This window comes from Felis catus, chromosome A2, assembly GCF_018350175.1.
Source record: "Felis catus isolate Fca126 chromosome A2, F.catus_Fca126_mat1.0, whole genome shotgun sequence".
Taxonomy (NCBI): domain Eukaryota; kingdom Metazoa; phylum Chordata; class Mammalia; order Carnivora; family Felidae; genus Felis; species Felis catus.
In genome coordinates this window covers 104,337,730-104,355,978 of record NC_058369.1, presented here as the reverse complement: position 1 = coordinate 104,355,978, position 18,249 = coordinate 104,337,730, and the positions used below count along the sequence as shown (strand labels likewise).

The following is an 18,249-nucleotide window of genomic DNA, read 5'->3' as shown; positions in this document are numbered from 1 at the left end:
AGGTCAGAATACAGAAAATATATTTCAAGTTTTCTAACAATGTGCCTTCTTAATGGATTTCCATTCAGAGTAGAAGACCTATTGTCTCATAAAGAGGGAAAACAAAAACAAAAATAAAAATATCTTATCCTTCTCAATGGCTACTGGCATCCTACTGCATTAAGAAATATATGATAGGGGCATCTGGGTGGCTCAGTGGGTTAAGCATCTGACTTTGGTTCAGGTCATGATCTCAAGGCTCATGAGTTCGAGCCCCACATTGGGCTCGCTGCAGTCGCTGCTTCAGATCCTCTGTCTCCCTCTCTCTGCCTCTACCTGGCTCGCACTCTCCCTCTATCTCTCAAAAATAAATAAACATTAAAAATGTTTTTTAAAAGATTAAAAAAAAGAAATGTAAAATATACTCCTAACATATATATAAATAGGCCCCCTTTAATTTTCAGTATTCATTAATGAAGTTACTATATAACTGTAAGCCATTCCTTAAGCACTGTATACAATGCTACACATTTAAAGTAGTACAGAACCTTTTTAAAAGAATGTACACAAAAAGGTGTATTTTTATTTTTTTTTAATTTTTTTTTTCAACGTTTATTTATTTATTTTTGGGACAGAGAGAGACAGAGCATGAACGGGGGAGGGGCAGAGAGAGAGGAAGACACAGAATCGGAAACAGGCTCTAGGCTCTGAGCCATCAGCCCAGAGCCTGACGCGGGGCTCGAACTCACGGACCATGAGATCGTGACCTGGCTGAAGTCGGACGCTTAACCAACTGCGCCACCCAGGCGCCCCAGAAAGGTGTATTTTTAAAGGGCAATAAATATTTTTTTAAAAGATGCTTTCCTTATTTGTTTGTTGAGAGTAGAGGAAACCCCAAACAAAAAATGTATTAGAAAAATCATATTATGGAGTGCCTGGGTGGCTCAGTGGGTTGAGCACCTGACTTCTGATTTTGGCTCAGGTCATAATCTCACATGGGATCATACCCCGTGTTGGGCTCTGTGCTGGAAGCACAGAGGTGCTTGGAATTCTCTCTCTCCCTCCCCTCTCCTTGGCCCCTCCCCTGCTCAAATGCGCTCTCTCTCTCTCTCTAAATAAACTTAAAAAAAAAAAAAAAGAAAAAATCTTATACCACAAACAGTCCCATAAGACAACTCTCTATAATCTACAGTATAATCACTATTTTTTTCCATTTAAACACAATTTCTGTACAACATTTTTAAATTATGCAATATAACTTTTGCTATTAAATATAATACCTCTTAATTCTGGGTCTTAATAAAATGCCTGGAAAATAATTCTTGATATCGTATAGTTTAAAATCTTGAGCAAAAAAGCTTGATTATTACTAATAAAATGCAGAGTATATTCCACTTCAATAATCATTATGCTAATATATAAATTTTGTAATAAATTTGGTTTAAAAACCCTTTAAATAGCTTTTTTTCTATAATGTTTTTCTGTAGTTTTTCACAAATCACTTTTTATAGATGGTGTCTGTGGTAACCTGGAACAAATAATTTTAACTGAAAAAAATACATTTTATTTTTGTTTTTATTTTTACTACAGCTTGTACATTATTAAAGGTAAAACTGCAAAAATTATACAGATATCCATTATGCCTTTAGGATTACTCATGATTTTGGTATGTTCTGAAAATAGTGGCTTTTTATCCTTTGGAGGATCTCAAATTAAAAGTGGATCATTTATTAATGAATTAGTAGACTCAATCCACACACCACTCTCTATGGCCATTATCAAGGTTCTTAAACATTTGAAATTAGAATCTAAAGGCAACAATTTGGCCAAAAAATATGTATATGTACAGAAATATATATTTGATTCCACAATCAAAAAGGAATTTAGTATTAATTTTAATTGACTCTAGGAGAGACAAATGCATTTAAGTGGCATTTAAGAAAGATGGCTTTGGGGCGCCTGGTTGGCGCAGTCGGTTAAGTGTCCGACTTCAGCCAGGTCACGATCTCGCAGTCCGTGAGTTCGAGCCCCGCGTCAGGCTCTGGGCTGATGGCTCAGAGCCTGGAGCCTGTTTCCGATTCAGTGTCTCCCTCTCTCTCTGCCCCTCCCCCGTTCATGCTCTGTCTCTCTCTGTCCCAAAAATAAATAAAAAACATTGAAAAAAAAATTAAAAAAAAAAAAAAAAGAAAGATGGCTTCATGTCCATATTACAATAGATAGCTAATTTCCACTGTCTACTTACGGAAGAACAATCTGATTAACCCGCAGCTGATCAAAATGTCTTATTTCAAATATATTCAATATTTTTGTCAAACGAGTCAAAGTATCGGAGTCTATTCACTCACTTTAAAGAAACAATAATCTTAAACTGCAGATTACAATTTAAGGTTATAATATTGATATTCAAAAGATATAATTTCAATTTTTGGAGATAAACTATTAAACAACCTTATTGTCCTTTCTAATTATGTAAAAACTAGTTTTGTCAAAGAACAGACTTTTCTCCCCCCCCCCCATGATCATCTGTTTTGTTTCTTAAATTCCATCTGTAAGTGAAATCATATGGTATTTGTCTTTCTCTCACTTATTTCACTTAGTTTTCAAACTGCCGTTATTAAAAATTAATTCACAATATACTTAATGAGTTATCTACAAAATAAAATTGGATTTTATTGGTTATTCTGTTGATTCATATTTATACACATTAATATATATTTGTCAAAACAAATTTCTCACGACTCAAGCCAGAATTACCCTGCCATTCCCTAGGTGTGGTAAATAAGCACAGGGTGACTTTCTTTGGTGACTAGAACACTATTTAATATATTACAGTAACATAGAAAATACACAAAATTTACAGCTAAAACATTTCAGAAGATATTTATATAACTTAGTAGAGCTGTTTATTCCATAATTTAAGGGCAATAAAATCACCATGGTTAGTCTTGAAGTACATTAGATTAAAATGTTGGTTATTCATAATTCTAATTCTCTTCAAAATCAGGAAGCTGATGGTATGATATGGCTATCAAAATGAAGTGAAACACTTTTTCTTATGGACTTTTCTCCTTACCTTAGAAGATGAAGAATCACACTCCTGACATATCCACCCATAGCCTGTTTGTTTAGGAGACTTTTTCAAAGGGGGATCCAAACAGCCAAAATGGTAGCACAGTCTGCATTCATCACACCTGTAGGGTAAAGAGATTTATGGTGTATCTAAATAATATTAAAAACTATCTTTTACAAAGACAAATGGCAAATTACCATACATTTCAACACTGTTAATTCTTCCCTTAGTTCACAAGATTATTAAATTAATGTCTATGATAAAGACAATCTAAAGCTGAAATCTATGTTTAAGGAGAAAACAAAATACAACAATAAAATTAACAAACAAAATAAATGTCATTCAGAACACTTTGATAGCAGAAATGTTGAGAGCATATGAATGAATGTGTATAGCCAAATGTGTTCATAACACATTTTCAATTTTAAACATCAAGAATTAATTATTCATTAGCTAAAAAACATTTAAGATGTATATAATTCTAGATTATGAATTTAATACATTGTGATTACTTAAAAAAATTTAAGCTGTAATCAGTTCTATACAATGTACCTTATCACTTTCTCCAAGTGAAAGTAGATTGTAAATACACTTTCTAATGTTTATAGCATGTTAACACAATCTAGCAAATAAAAATCATTCTAAGAATTTGGTATTATTTTCTCAAATACAAAATATTCTCAAAATTACCTGTCACTCTCTCTCAGTGCATTTGGTTTTTCAGAGTACCTCCTAGTACATCCTTAAGCTTATCAACAAATATTTTGATACTGTCTTTGCCACCCTATAATGTGCAAAATCTAAGAAAACTATCATACCTATTCTTCGTTTCAGACAATCTCATCCTGCTGACAATGAAGAAAGATCTGCATTATTTCATTGTTTTGTACAATAAAATTTGCATCAGTTGGAATAACAAGACCAAAATTTAACAACAAACAACAAAGATGTATACATCCAATAGAAAGGATTTTGTCCTCATTTTATTTGTGTTCTTTTAAGTTAAAAAAAATACTTTTCTTCAGTCTGTCAGATTCTTTTTATTTACTGTCTCTCTTACTAATTTACAACTTAAAATGTTGAGAAATCCAAATACGAAACCACGAAGAAATTTTTATAAAGCATGTGTTACTCAATAAATTGAAAAATTACTATTCAATAACCTTTATTAGAAAAAAGGGGGGAAAGAACTATTGTTAGAAACAACACACCAAGAAAAACCACTGATTTTTAAAAACCATCAGAATAAAGGGAGTATAAATCACATTTAGGTAAAAATTTCAAATCACGCTACAAAATCCAACGTCCCAAAGACCCATTTTGGAGATCAAGTTTCAGACAGTTAGCAACTTAGTTAAGTTACTCAGGTATAAAAAAGTTTAAAACATAATATGTTGTAAGTTTACCCATTTTTCCTGTAAACTTTCTCCTTATGAACCATATACATTTATGCAGTTTTCCAAAACCCTGATTTTAGACTCAAGACACGGACTCGAAAAGAATGATCTACCATGATAATTCTAATTACATGAAAAACGAAATCAAATAGGAATAACAGCACTTTATATTATGCCAATATTATAAATAAACCAAAAACACATTTAAAGGCAGTCAAAGTATTCAAATACCTGTTGTTCTGGCATTAAGAAAAAATAACAGAGAATATATAGCGAACATCAAATGTAACATAAAGAAACTAAATGGCAAGCCCACACAATTTTATGTTCTTTCTTGTCAATATAACTTATTTACCTTTAGTTAAAATTTCAATTATATTCTGTATAGTTACAGGAACCTTCAGAATATGAGCACTTCTGAATTTATGAGAAAGTTGAGACTTCTAGATAGCTGAGGCCATATTCCTTCAAACATGAAAACTAGTGTTTCTACCATTTTGATGGAACATTTTAAAAGAATCACATTCTTTACTTCAGCAAGAAAATAAATATAATTTACTTTATCTTTGTCCTATCAGGGTCATGAATACAAGTAACACATGCTGCTAAGTGTTTAACTGTGTTTGGAGTACTATCTGCTGTTCTATTTGAATTCTTGTATTCAACTTTCATAGGTTTTCAGGGTATTAATTTGCTTGAAAAGTGTCAGCTACTGCTTTCTGATATTGTAACTCTATTTGTCTAAGCATTTTCCTAACAATAATTTGTTGTAGATTTAGAAAACAGATCTTTAACCTTAGTAAGACTATGCAAATGGACAATAAAAAGACATGAAAATGAGAACTTCTGAGTTAAGTACACGGACTCAATTTCAGTTTACTACATAGTCTTTTTTGCTTCACTTTAGGTTTTGGTAAATGTTCCTTAGAGTTCAGACTGCCAATAATCTGGGCTCTTGATAGGTGGAGAGTTATGGTATTACTGTTTTCCTAGTTCATATCAAATTATAACCTAATTATTGCATATTTACTTTAAAACTCTGTGTCATAACTTCAAATTATGATTTCTATTGTATAAGTCACATCAAACACCATGATGAATATAAAGGTATATCTCAATTCGTTGTTTTGTAAATAATTTGTTTACATCACCTGCATAGATGAAGGGGATTCTTATTGTTACCTATGTATTTCCAGCTAATAACTTTAAGAATAAGTTTGCTACACTGATACAGTTCCAATTTATAGCTAATTCCAATTAACTGTAAAATCAGGTTATCAGCTCAAGAATAAATGCACTGGGAAAACAAAGGTTGTATATGCTAGATTTGTTAGACAATAATGTTGAAGTATATGCCATTTGGAAATGACCTAATTCTACTGATTACTTCATTAGTAATACCTTTTAGAATGACTTACTCTCCCTGTGGAACTCTAATGTATTTGTGATGGGTCTCAGAGGAAAGGCAGAATTTACTTGTCAGAATTAGGGGGTGATACGGAAGTTCTTTCAAGTTATAGCTCATTCACCAGTAAATAAAAACTGTAATCCCAAGAATAAATAGCAAAAAAGAGTAGTTAATACACTTAGGAACTGCTAAAATCCAAGAGAAAAAAACACAAAGAGAAATAAATCAATCCTGAAATCAATAGCTCTGTTAATAAATAGGCAAATAAAAGTTCTTTCTACAAATGACTGAAATTATTTCCATGTGGAAAAACTATGGTTGTTTTTACATTAGAATATTGAGGACATCCATAGATTTATGTGCTGGTAACAAAAATATCCTGAATGATACAAGTAAACTTGAACAGAATGTGTACTAATTAATATATCAGAGACGAATGTAAGAGATACCACTAAGAATCCTAGAAACCAAAGAATAATGTAGATGGTAAAAATAGTGGATTACTTATTTCATGCACATACAAACACCACTATGAAAACTCTGGCATATTTTGTCAGCCAATAAATTCTAACTATGTTACAAATTCAGATCTTTTTTAAAAACTGAAAATCAGAAACTCCTAAGGGTCTGCAACCATTCTTCTACCTAAAAGCTGAAATAAAGTTGAAGTAGTTTTTGATCAAATTGTTATTTATAGTTTCTACTTCTATTTCTTACATATACCTGGAAACATAATTGCAGCACATAATATATACGTATTTCATTTATCAGAAAGAATAGTGAATGCAATGTTTTAAAATCTTTTCCAAGAGCAGTCATTGACCCACAAAAGCATAGTGATATGACACAATATACTTTATTATGGAACACAAATGTCTATATAAAAAAAAAACATTATAATATACCAATAGCACACATACTGTATAGAAAGGCAATATCTTAAAATATTAAAAGAGAATATTAAACTAACCTTTAAAGAAACACTATGAATTCCTTTTAATAAAATACAAACTGGATGCTTAAAGAAGTATCCTTTAAACATCTAATATATATTATACACATTGACACTACAGGGCATTCTAAAATTACAATTTTGATGAGAAAAAATGAATCCAATTTATAAGATGAAAGGAAACCTGATTGTTTAATTATATTATTTAATACAAATATTAAATACAACTTCCTAGGTATCAGATTCATAAAGGACACAGATGTGTAAATAATAAAGCAGCTAAATATATGTGGTCTTTTACATATTTAACAAAATGCAGTGACCAAATAAACATAGTTCTGTATGAATTTAAAATACTTACTTAGCATATGGTTAATTATAGCACCCTAGACAAAGAAAAGGAAGAAAAGGACTTATGTTCATATGTCCTCTGATCCATACAACAAACAGTCATGTGTTTACCTAGTTACTGAGAATATGGATACAAGTAAAAAGAAACAACGGATTTATTTCTGCCTGTGCCAAGAGAAAGGCTAAAAGCCAGTATTCCAAAGGATTTCTTTAACTATCTTAATTTCCAATTGATAATTTCACTAGGAGAATATGTTAAATAACTGTTTTTAAACTAACTAAAACAATTAAGTGTGCCTCCTATAATTTATAGCCAGAGGATAAGCTAAACTTCAGAAGAGAAATCTGTAACATGGAACTTGAAAAGGGATGTACATTTTTTGTGATCAAGTTGACCCATATTCACAGCTATTTTGTTATGTCAAGGAACGTTTTATTTAGATCCATGTCTATCATATAGAGTAGAATACTGACCCTAAAAATATATGCCATTACATCTGTTCACTTAAAAAGAAAACAGACTAAATACTGAGAGAATTGATGGGTTGGGTTTCCTTACTTTTTCATCATTTCTGTGTAAAAATTCTATACAAGAAAGATCAAAAGAATTGATCTTTTAATACTAACATTACTTAAATCTCACTAGCAGCTTAACACACCCACATAAATCTATTAACAGATTGGTAGATTCTTTCATTGAATAGTGGCCAATTATTTCAATTACCCATTTTAACAGATGGAGAAGAAGCAGGATTGTGGCCCATGAGTTAAATCACTTTTAAAATAATACAAGCTTGGACAAAATTCTGCATTCTTCCAATATCAGAATAACATTTTCCTATCAATAAAGGTATATTTTATTCCTTATGTATTTTACAACAAACTTAGTGCAAACCACCTACATGAGCATTTTCCAAACAAAATAATTAGAAAATGTATATCATTCTGCAAATAGAAGACTAATGTAGAGATCTTCAACATATTTTCACTAGTGCCACTATAGACTTCTATTTTTATCACAGGCAATAATGACTGAATGAGTGGTAAGAAAGACAAAAATATTCTTTACACATGAAAGTACATTAACTGGAAAAAATCTGGATAATTATTGAAATCCAAATTCACATTTAATGATAGCTTAAATAATGAGATCAATTCAGTTAGCTACATCTGCAGCAGCCAGGTTATAAGATTCAAAGTGAAACAAAAAATAAAAATGAAACATAAAGAATTCTTAGAAAAATACACAATTAAGGTCAAGTACCTCCTCACAGCATGAGAGAATGATTAGACATTTCCATACCTGAAACACGTCTGCTTTGTTCTTTAATAAACTGATCTCCATCTGCTCATGCCCTTGGAAATTTTTCAGCAGTACAACCTGCTGTGCTCAAGCCCCACATAACTTTGTACTTCCCTGTTCATAATTAACTAATTATGCTCTAATCAATAGTGTAGATCCTGATTTTACAATGTAAATCAGATAAATGAGATAATAGCTGGGGGTCAATCTCATTTTATTTACAAAGCCCAGCGTGAACATCCAATTTCATTATATCTTATGTACCTGAACAGCAGTGAATCTTATCAGCAGGACTGCAGAAGTCTTAGAGTGAGCACTGGGAGAAAGAGGCCTACGTTTTTTAAAGTATTGGCAAACCATGTCCATCTCAGAAATATTTTTAATCACAATCCTTAACATTATGTATATTTACAAAGTGCTGACTCAGATAAGTAGGAAAAAATTGATCTCCATATGCCATGCAACCCTAAAGCTGAGTCTCTTAAACAAGTTTCACTTGTCAAAAACAACCTTAGAAAATAATTTTTTTTAATGTTACATTCCACTCTGCTATACAGAGTCCTTCTACATTCCTTGAATAAATTTTGGTGAAATATTCATAAAATATTCTTATGTTGTGAATCAAGTACAACAGTGGTAAGTTTTGTCAAAAAAGGAACATTGTTTAAAAAGAGTGGTCTCATTAAGTTAGGATATAAAAACAAGGAAATAAGATAATGGTAATAAATGATCATTATTTATTGGTCAGCAATCTATTTTTAATGCCGTAAATGTATAGTCAGAAAAATACCAAGAAATACATGAATAATGATGGCATAGAAGTGAGACATAAATCATTTCTAAACTTAAGATGGATAAAGGTTAAGGCTAAACTTTTTTTTCATGTTCAAACATAACCCTAATATCAAATCTTTTTTTAACAAAGGAATCAGTGAATTATGGACAAAGGCTATGTTTTTTGATTCACTTCTGTAATCTAAAATACTGATTTCCCCATAATTAAAATTAAAAATTAAAAACATAAAAATTAAAAAAATTGTTTTACTGAATTTATAAAAATAAAGACATTGTATGTATTGTAGATGAAACTCCCACAAACTCTTTTATCTAGAAACAGATATTTCTGAAAATTTAAGGGCCCTTTTACGTACATTAACTCCATCCTCAATCAATCAAGGGCAACCACAACACATTGATTCTTTTAAAAACCATTACATACAAATGGTTCTCAAAGTGGTGTCCCTGGCCAGCAGCATCACTCAGGAACTTGTTAAAAATGCAAATTTTCAGGCCTCATCCCAGACCCCCTGACTCAGAAACTGTAGGGAGACAGGAGGAGGGAGTAAAGTTGAAGAAGAGGACAATAAGTAGGTGGAATAGCACAACAATCTGTGTTTTATCAAATCTTTCATGGGATTCTAATATACTATAAAGTTTGAGAACCACCACTATATACTACTATGTCATTCTTCTTGTATTTCAGAGTCCTTTAATTTCCCTCCTGATATTTTAGCATTTTTTTCATTTCCCTATTACGTGACAAATAACCATAATTTACCTGGCATGCAAATTTTTTGTCTGTGAAATACACACCATTTAGTGCATATTTTCTTAAAGACACATTAATATCTTCTTTGCAGAGCAATTGGGCCAATCATGGAAAAGAGTTTTAAAACTGTGGAAAAATGAGAGCACTTAGGAGATTATTAGGAAAGTATGTTTTATTCTACTCCCTTTAAAAGTTCTCTTACTCTAAATACATGTTTGCAGGACCTTATGAATTAATGAGATTTGTATTTGTGATGTGTGACAAAGATTTTAGGGCTAGCACCAAATATGGAATAGCATATCCACCACTGGAGACTGCAAGATGGAGAATGATGATACTGTAGTATCATAATTAGAACCAAAGTGGAAAGGATTTTGATTAATAGTAACACCAAAACCACAAGGCTTAATGATTTCTCAAAAAACCCAAAATAAAATGACCACTAGTAATTTCTCAGCATATAACAAAGCAGGGCCAGGAAGATTAACATATTCTTTTAAGGAAATGGCAATCTGACATTTTCTTATAATCAACTGCAGGTCAGCAATAGTAATAATTACCAACTTTTTCTTAAGCTTATGTAGAAATAAATAATGAGTCTTTCGTTATTCCTAAAAAAAAAAAAAGCCAACTGGTTTTGCTACAGGCTATTAATATTTTTCCTCCAATATTAAAAGACCTTTTAATAAGTTAATCTCAGTTTATACATATTTTATATACATATTACTTTTATTAAACATCTTATCCATAATATGGTTCCTTACTATAACTATAGATAACTACCATACAGCAACTTTATACTTACACTTGCTTTTGATTATTTATAACACTGCCTACTCTATTCCTAAAGTTTAAACTATTTTTAATTGCCACTATACCTGAAAAGATGTCCAAAACCACAATTATAAATCAGAAAATTCCAAGAGACATGTTGAGAATTACATGTATATGTACATTTCAATTTCAGCAAAGAGTCTCTTCTAAATCAGTTCAAGATGGAGTGATGGAATATTCAACGTATGTCTGTCGTTGATTTAAAACTGGATCATTAAAACTTGAAGATCAAATTTTAATTCTGTAAACCTCTGGAAAAATACAGATGTTGATGAAGATCTTTCAGCTGGCAAGCTGTATAGTCATTAAGCTTTGTATCTCCCTCCTTATTTCATAACCTCTTATTTAAGGTTGAGAAAAATAAAATTATACTGAACACAGAAAGTTTGTATTAAATCAATAGACTGAATAAATGTGGGTATTATTAAAAAATACCTAGAGATCAACACAGATATATTTTACTAATGAGGTTAAAATCTGAAGTTGTAATAGTTTCATGCTAATAATATTAGTGCTTTCACACTAGGATTAATGAGCCAAAACTAGAATGGCATAAGCTTTCACAAGTCTTTCACTTTTGCTGAATAATATAAATAGAAATAACCTTTAATATAAGAGTCTATAGTTGTTTCCCAATGTTAACATTTCATATATGAATATATGTATTAAGCTGGATTAAACAGGATAGCAGACTAGTGGAATGCATTGTCTTTCTTGTTACTGGTATTGTTCAACAACAACAGTGAGTAGTAGCACATTGCATTTAAGTCCCACAGGCTTCCATAGCTCTTCAGTAAGTCCAAACACCACATGTCATCATTTGCCAAAGAAGCAAGAAGGAAAGACATCACTTAATAGGACAATTCTGACAAGACATTATCTACTATTTTTCAACAATGCACATATCAAATATTTCTGATTAGTGCAAGGAAAAAAAAAGTAGAAAAAGAAAAAAATAGAAAAAAATCCACACAGGCAAATTAACTGCCTTGTCAGTCCAAGCAACAAACCAATCAATTACATTCTATCCAAACCTGACAAGCAAAGGCAACTTTTTGCAGTGATAAGCTTATGGGAAGGACAAGATAGCTGTTCTCCTTTACTTTATGTACTCTATTGAGAGTGTTATCCACATTTTTAAAATCACACTTATAAAAGAGGTTTCCAGGATTGCCTCCGAGGATGAGCTGTGGCAGAGTTGGGTCTCATGAAGGGTATCTACACAGTAAAGTGATAAGAAAAGAATATTAACATTTAAAGATCATAGCAGCTCTGTACTATGTCTTATGAAACATACTAACAATACCACAGTAGATTCAAATAACATATGATCTGGTCCAAAGAGACAGACACCCTAAATGCCATGATCTTGTATAGGTTCTTACTAGTTAAAATGAAATAATTTTATCATTTGAAACATTGAGTTGCCTCCTCTTGTATTATTATTGTTGTTGTTATTATTATCAGTTTTAGTTGTCAAAATAAATCTATCTTACTGAAACAAAAAGGAAAATATAAAAATGTTGGAGGGTTTATATTTACATAAGCAAACATGTATTTGATCAATAAATATTTTGAAAAATTGCAATCTGCTGTATTTTCTTCAACTATGGCAATTTAACATAGTTAAACTATGCTGAATGCTTGAGAAACTATGCTGAATGCATACTGTATGCAACTGTGTTGAAAACAAGCACACCTAATAACTACAGGCTGGTTCTACTCAACTATAGAGTCTCAGAGAGGAAATTTTCAAACGATTCTTATCACCTGTGTCTACACTGTCTTCCTTTGATAAAGACTATATTAGAAATGTTTGGTTACAATTGTAAAGAGTATATCCCTAACTAGCTCTTTTAGTGGAATGTGCAACAAAAATGGCAGAAAATACACCTCACTATAAAGACCTGGTAGATTATGAATGTACTAATTTTAGCCAAAATTTCAAAACTTATTTCCATTTATTTCTCAAAACTTTCTCTAGTGTTTCTTGTATTTACTTCACTATCAACTTGCATTCATTTGCTACCTTGGTGCCTTTATTTTCTGGAGAAATTTTAGGTGCTTAGTGATTAGAAGAACTTTTTTTTTTTACTGTGATAATCATAAAAATTTATTTATTTCTTTCAGATACCCATGTAGCTGAGATGAAACTGCCAAAGTAGTCACACATTATAGAGAAACTTCATTTTAATATATAACTACTAGAAAGATGTGTTTAATGCTTCTAAGTTCCATTGAGAAAAAGAAAGTGAAAAGTGGCACAATCACAGACACATACAGCACTACTGAGAAGAGCTACCATGCCAAGCTGAATAATTTCCAAAGAAAGCAAAAACAAAACTGTACAAGAAAAAAAAGAATGTGAAACACAGTTTTCAGAGAAACATACTTCTTGACACATGAGAAATAAAAAGAGTTGAATTCCCTTGTTGAGTCATAGGGAAACAGAGAGGGAAGGCTGAATTCCCTTGTTGGATAGTTACATGTGTTAACTTTTCTCTGTGCTTCAGTCTCTAAGCGAAGAGCTTTAAGCAGTTTCTGAATGTGATATTCTGAGAACTGCTTTGACTGCAAGCTAAGAACTACGAGATAAGCATAATGCAAGAGGAAGCAACCACATCATTTACCACAGAAGTATAATTAAATCTTAATTCCAAGTGTAAATGATGGAGACTAGCAGACAACCCAAAAGATATGTTGTACTTAACTCTGATAGGAATTTGAACATAAATACATTAGATATCATGGAAATCTGCTTTAAACCCCAATTAAATCTAAGCTGAAATTTAACCTAGAAAAAAACTAAGAGGCTATTGCTAATATTTCTCTATCCTAAAATTTCACTTAATATTCCAAATCTCCCTTACAGACAGAGTAAGCAGTGTGACTTGTTTTGGCTACTATCTTCCGAGGACAAAAGACTGACTATGTGGTCTTTTACATCAGAGATCAAGTTGTGGCTTTGTATTTATTCCACATGTATCTAGTAAGCTTACCTATAAATTAAGGTAGGAAAAAAAAAAAGAATTAAGCATTTTTAAAGGGCTTTCCTGATGCATGCATCAACAGTCAGTACCTTGAAGAGTTGGAACTGCCTGCCAGGAAGCATCTACTTCTGACCCAACAAAGTCAACTATGCTAAAGTAGTGTCGTCTGGAGAGAAGTATACCTCATGATTAGAGCATAAGCTAGAGTCAAGACTACCCTAATTTTACCACTTTCTAGTTGTGTCATCACAGACAAGTAATTCTTAGTCCTCACTCATAAAATAAGGATAAAATCTGCATCTATTCTTGGGACTGCTCTGAGGAATTAATGAGATAAAATATGGAAAGCACTAACTAGCACATTGGTCCATAAAAAGCACTCTGTAAATCTCAGCAACTAATATGAAGAGCAGATTTATCAAGCAGTATAACAGTATTTACTGGAAGGGAAATAAACTGTATTTTAATACATAATCTATATAATTGCAGTATGTAACTGGAATAATTTCTATTTCATTATGCTTAGTACTCTGTACCTGAGTTTCCTAATTTCCAAAGTGGAAATGTGAATACCTCATAGGACTACTGTAAAAACTGAATGAGATGATACGTTTAGAGAGCAAAGAATAGAGACTGGGACATAGTAAGCATCTAACATGAACATTAAATCCTAGCCATACAGAATTTAAAACAACATTTTTCTAGGTTCAGCTACAAATGTTAAAAATATTAGAGTCACGGGGCGCCTGTGTATTTCAGTCGGTTAAGTATCCAACTCTTGATTTCAGCTCAGGTCATGATATTATGGTTTGGGACTTCAAGCCTCGCATCAGGCCTGGGATTTCTCTCTCTCTACCCCCCTCTCTCTGCCCCTCCCCCAGGCGCGCGCGCGCGCGCGCTCTCTCTCTCTCTCTCTCTCTCACAAATAAACTTAAAAAAATCTTTAAAACATTTTTAAAAATGAGATTCCTATACATTATTACATTGATATAAAAATCTACCAACTCCAAAATTTATACCCAGTGTTATTTTCAAATTCATTACATTATGTTTACTTCATATGTCCGAAACTATACAAAATCAATACAAATCAAAACCTTGTTACAGAAGGAACAGATGAAAACAGGATGTTTAATAAAAAAAAAATGAGAAAATATAGATGGTTTCTAATACTAGAACTTGGATTATGCTTGTTTTGTATGACTCCAAGGACTGAAATTATTTTAATTTTTTTTTTCAACGTTTATTTATTTTTGGGACAGAGAGAGACAGAGCATGAACGGGGGAGGGGCAGAGAGAGAGGGAGACACAGAATCGGAAACAGGCTCCAGGCTCTGAGCCATCAGCCCAGAGCCTGACGCGGGGCTCGAACTCCCGGACCGCGAGATCGTGACCTGGCTGAAGTCGGACGCTTAACCGACTGCGCCACCCAGGCGCCCCAAGGACTGAAATTATTAAGGCGAGACAAGTCAGTTCACTTGAAAAGAGAAACTACAAATGGTCAGACCTGCCTCAAGAGAAAATGGGTTACTAGGGGTGCCTGGGTGGCTCAGTCGATTAAGCACCCAAGCTGACAGCTCAGAGTCTGGAACCTGCTTCAGATTCTGTGTCTTCCTCTCTCTCTGCACTCCCTTGCACTCTGTCTCGCTCTCTCAAAAATAAATAAACATTAAAAAATTAAAAAAAAAAAGAGGAAATGGGTTACTTACACAATTCTATCTGGGGCAGAAGGTCTCGTAGTACTGTCACTTAGTACTGAGTGATACTAGGCAGATGATTTAAGTGGTGGATGGATGGCAGGATTACAAACTTTGAGACCCTTTTCAGGACTGTACAGTATTTGTTTTGGAATCTCTTCAAGTTACATAAGTTACAAAATTTGAGAAAAAATAAAGTTGATGCTTTACATATAAGAAAATGACTTCAGAGGTAACTTAAATCGAGTCAAGCATCTAGCTAATAGCACAGCTGTGGCTAGAGTCCCAGTCTTCCCAAATAATTGAATACGTAACAGATGATCTCTTCTGGATTACTTAAAATATTAACACATTGCCATGGAAAATAAGTAAAACATTTCAAAAACAAATTTTACTGAAAAACAGATGAGTGAATGAGAAATATTTCATTGCTATATATACTTGAAATTACAATGTTTGCTACTCTAAAATTGCTTACTCCAGAAATACCACACTTCACTATGTAATTAATATATATCATGTTCAGGCTTTTGTTTTCTTTAAATACAATTACTCGTCTATAATGTACTTAATTTTAAAAGAAAAACAAAATTAAAAAATTCAAACACTGATAACATATAACATAAAAATATTTATGAACATACAAAATTATTTAAGGGTTTAGTGTTTTAATTAATATAGATTTAAAAGTCAAAGAATGTCATATTAAATACTGAATGTGCAAGGCATGTTAGCCATTCCACACATCTGACAACATCACCAAATGAGTATACATTTTCTTTTTAATGTAAATTTTATCAGAATACACCTTAACAAGAAAAATTCAGTGGCAGCTGGATTACCTTCATTATCCAAATAGGAATACTGTGAAAACTAAACATCTCTTCTCAAATTTTACTAGTTGAAAAGCATTCTTAAAGTAACTAAAGGATACCTGGGTGGCTCAGTCGGTTAAGCATCCGACTCTTGGTATCGGCTCAGGTGATCTCTTGGTCCTGGGATGGCATGGGCCTGCTGGGGATTCTCTCTCTCTCTCTCTCTCTCTCTCTCTCTGCCCCGCCCCCATGCTTGTTCTCTCTTTCTCTCTCTCTCAAAATAAATAAATAAATATTTTTAAAAAACAACTAACTGGGGTGCCTGAATGGCTCAGTTGGTTAAGCATCCAACGCTTGATTGTGGCTCAGGTCATGATCTCACGGCTTGTGGATGGGAGCCCCATGTTAGGCCATCGCTGAGTGTGGAACCTGCTTAAGATTCTCTCCCTTTCCCTCTGCCTCTCCCCAGCTCCCACTCTTGCTCTCTCTTAACAATAAATAAACTTAAAAAAAATAATAAAGTGTCCTTCACCAGACCCAGTTTATTTTCCAATTTCCTCTTTAGGTTCCTTTTATAATGTACTACACAGCAACATTTTATGTTCAAAAACATTAACTTAAATCACTGATCACTGCTTTTTAAAAAGCCAGGTCTAAGGCAAAAAGGCAACATTCTTGGTGGTAGGGATAGCCAAGTAACTTCTAAGAACAGTGATATAAAACATCCAATTTTAAATTTTAGACTTGTGCCATAAGACATCTCTCTTACCCTAAATTTGTTCAGTAAATGTTCATGACAGCCTTGGAATAATGCATTTGGAGAATAATGTAAAGGCAGGGTCTAGTGGAGAATAAAGAAGCAGGAGAATGCATGCCTACTCTGAATATTAGGGAGGATGCTGGTAGGCTCTCTACAATGACTGCAGCTCATGATTAAGCCATTTTATTGGGCAAGAGAAAGACCCAGAAGTTTGGAGAATTGAGATATATTAAAGCTACAGAATGCAGTTAAATAGTGGCAATAAAAATGAGTAAAGCCAGGGAGCCTGGGTGGCTCAGTCATTTAAGTGTCCTACTTCGGCTCAAATCATGATCTCACAGTTCGTGAGTTCCGGCCCCACAGCGTGGAGCCTGCTAAGGATCCTGTCTCCGACTCTCCCTGCCTCTCCCATACTCGCACTCTCTTGCTCTCTCTCAAAAATAAGTAAACATTAAAAAAAAATAAAAAGTTGAATCAAAGCAAACAGAGTGGAATCCATGGATGTCTCATCAGAAGAACCAAAGAAAGAAGGCAAGAGAAAACACTGAAGAAGCTAAGGTGTACAGAATGATGTGGTAGAGAGCAATGAAACAGCTGTTGAGAAAGATCTCAAAGAAGCCACAAAAATGAAAAAGGGAGGGGATATCAAGAAATATTTTGATGGAAAATTGTTCCCAATTTATTCTGATATTTGTAGTTTTCAAATAATATACCACAGCTATATTTAAAAACTTTTTTTGGAACAAAATCATTATAATTCTATGAATAAAAGTAAATTCACTAAGATGCTATGAGATCATAGGAGCTTAAACTCTTCTTTTTGAAATTTTTTATGTATATTTTTATAACGAACAAAACTTAAAATATACATGTTTCCACTTACCGATCTTTAATTTTTTTTAATAACAAGACTTTATTTTTCAAACAGTTTTAGGAAAACTGAGTAGGTATACAAAGATTCACATATACTCCCTACACACACACACACACACACACACACACACACACACGCAGGCATGCACAAACACACGTGCTTTAAATTTAAATGTTAAAGTTTGCATTTTCACATAACAGGCACTTTTAATAGCTCAGGGGTAAGGAAAAATGAAAAAGAAGGCCAGATAGAAACAGAGGAAGAAACAGA

The 18,249-nt window shown here is 32.8% G+C and overlaps 1 protein-coding gene across 7 annotated transcripts in view; it reads right to left on the bottom strand.

Annotated features, from left to right (window-relative positions):
• PHF14 (PHD finger protein 14) overlaps positions 1 to 18,249 on the bottom strand; it is a 217,823-nt gene that overhangs the window by 58,895 nt on the left and 140,679 nt on the right. For 6 of the 7 annotated variants that reach the window (XM_011280406.3, XM_011280403.3, XM_045052420.1 and 3 more), the window contains one exon: positions 3,053 to 3,170. In XM_011280406.3, the coding sequence (XP_011278708.1) occupies positions 3,053 to 3,170 (118 nt within the window). Of the gene's footprint in view, positions 1 to 3,052; positions 3,171 to 9,174; positions 12,062 to 18,249 lie in introns of those variants that run through there. The other variant, XM_019825527.3, reaches the window with a different exon arrangement.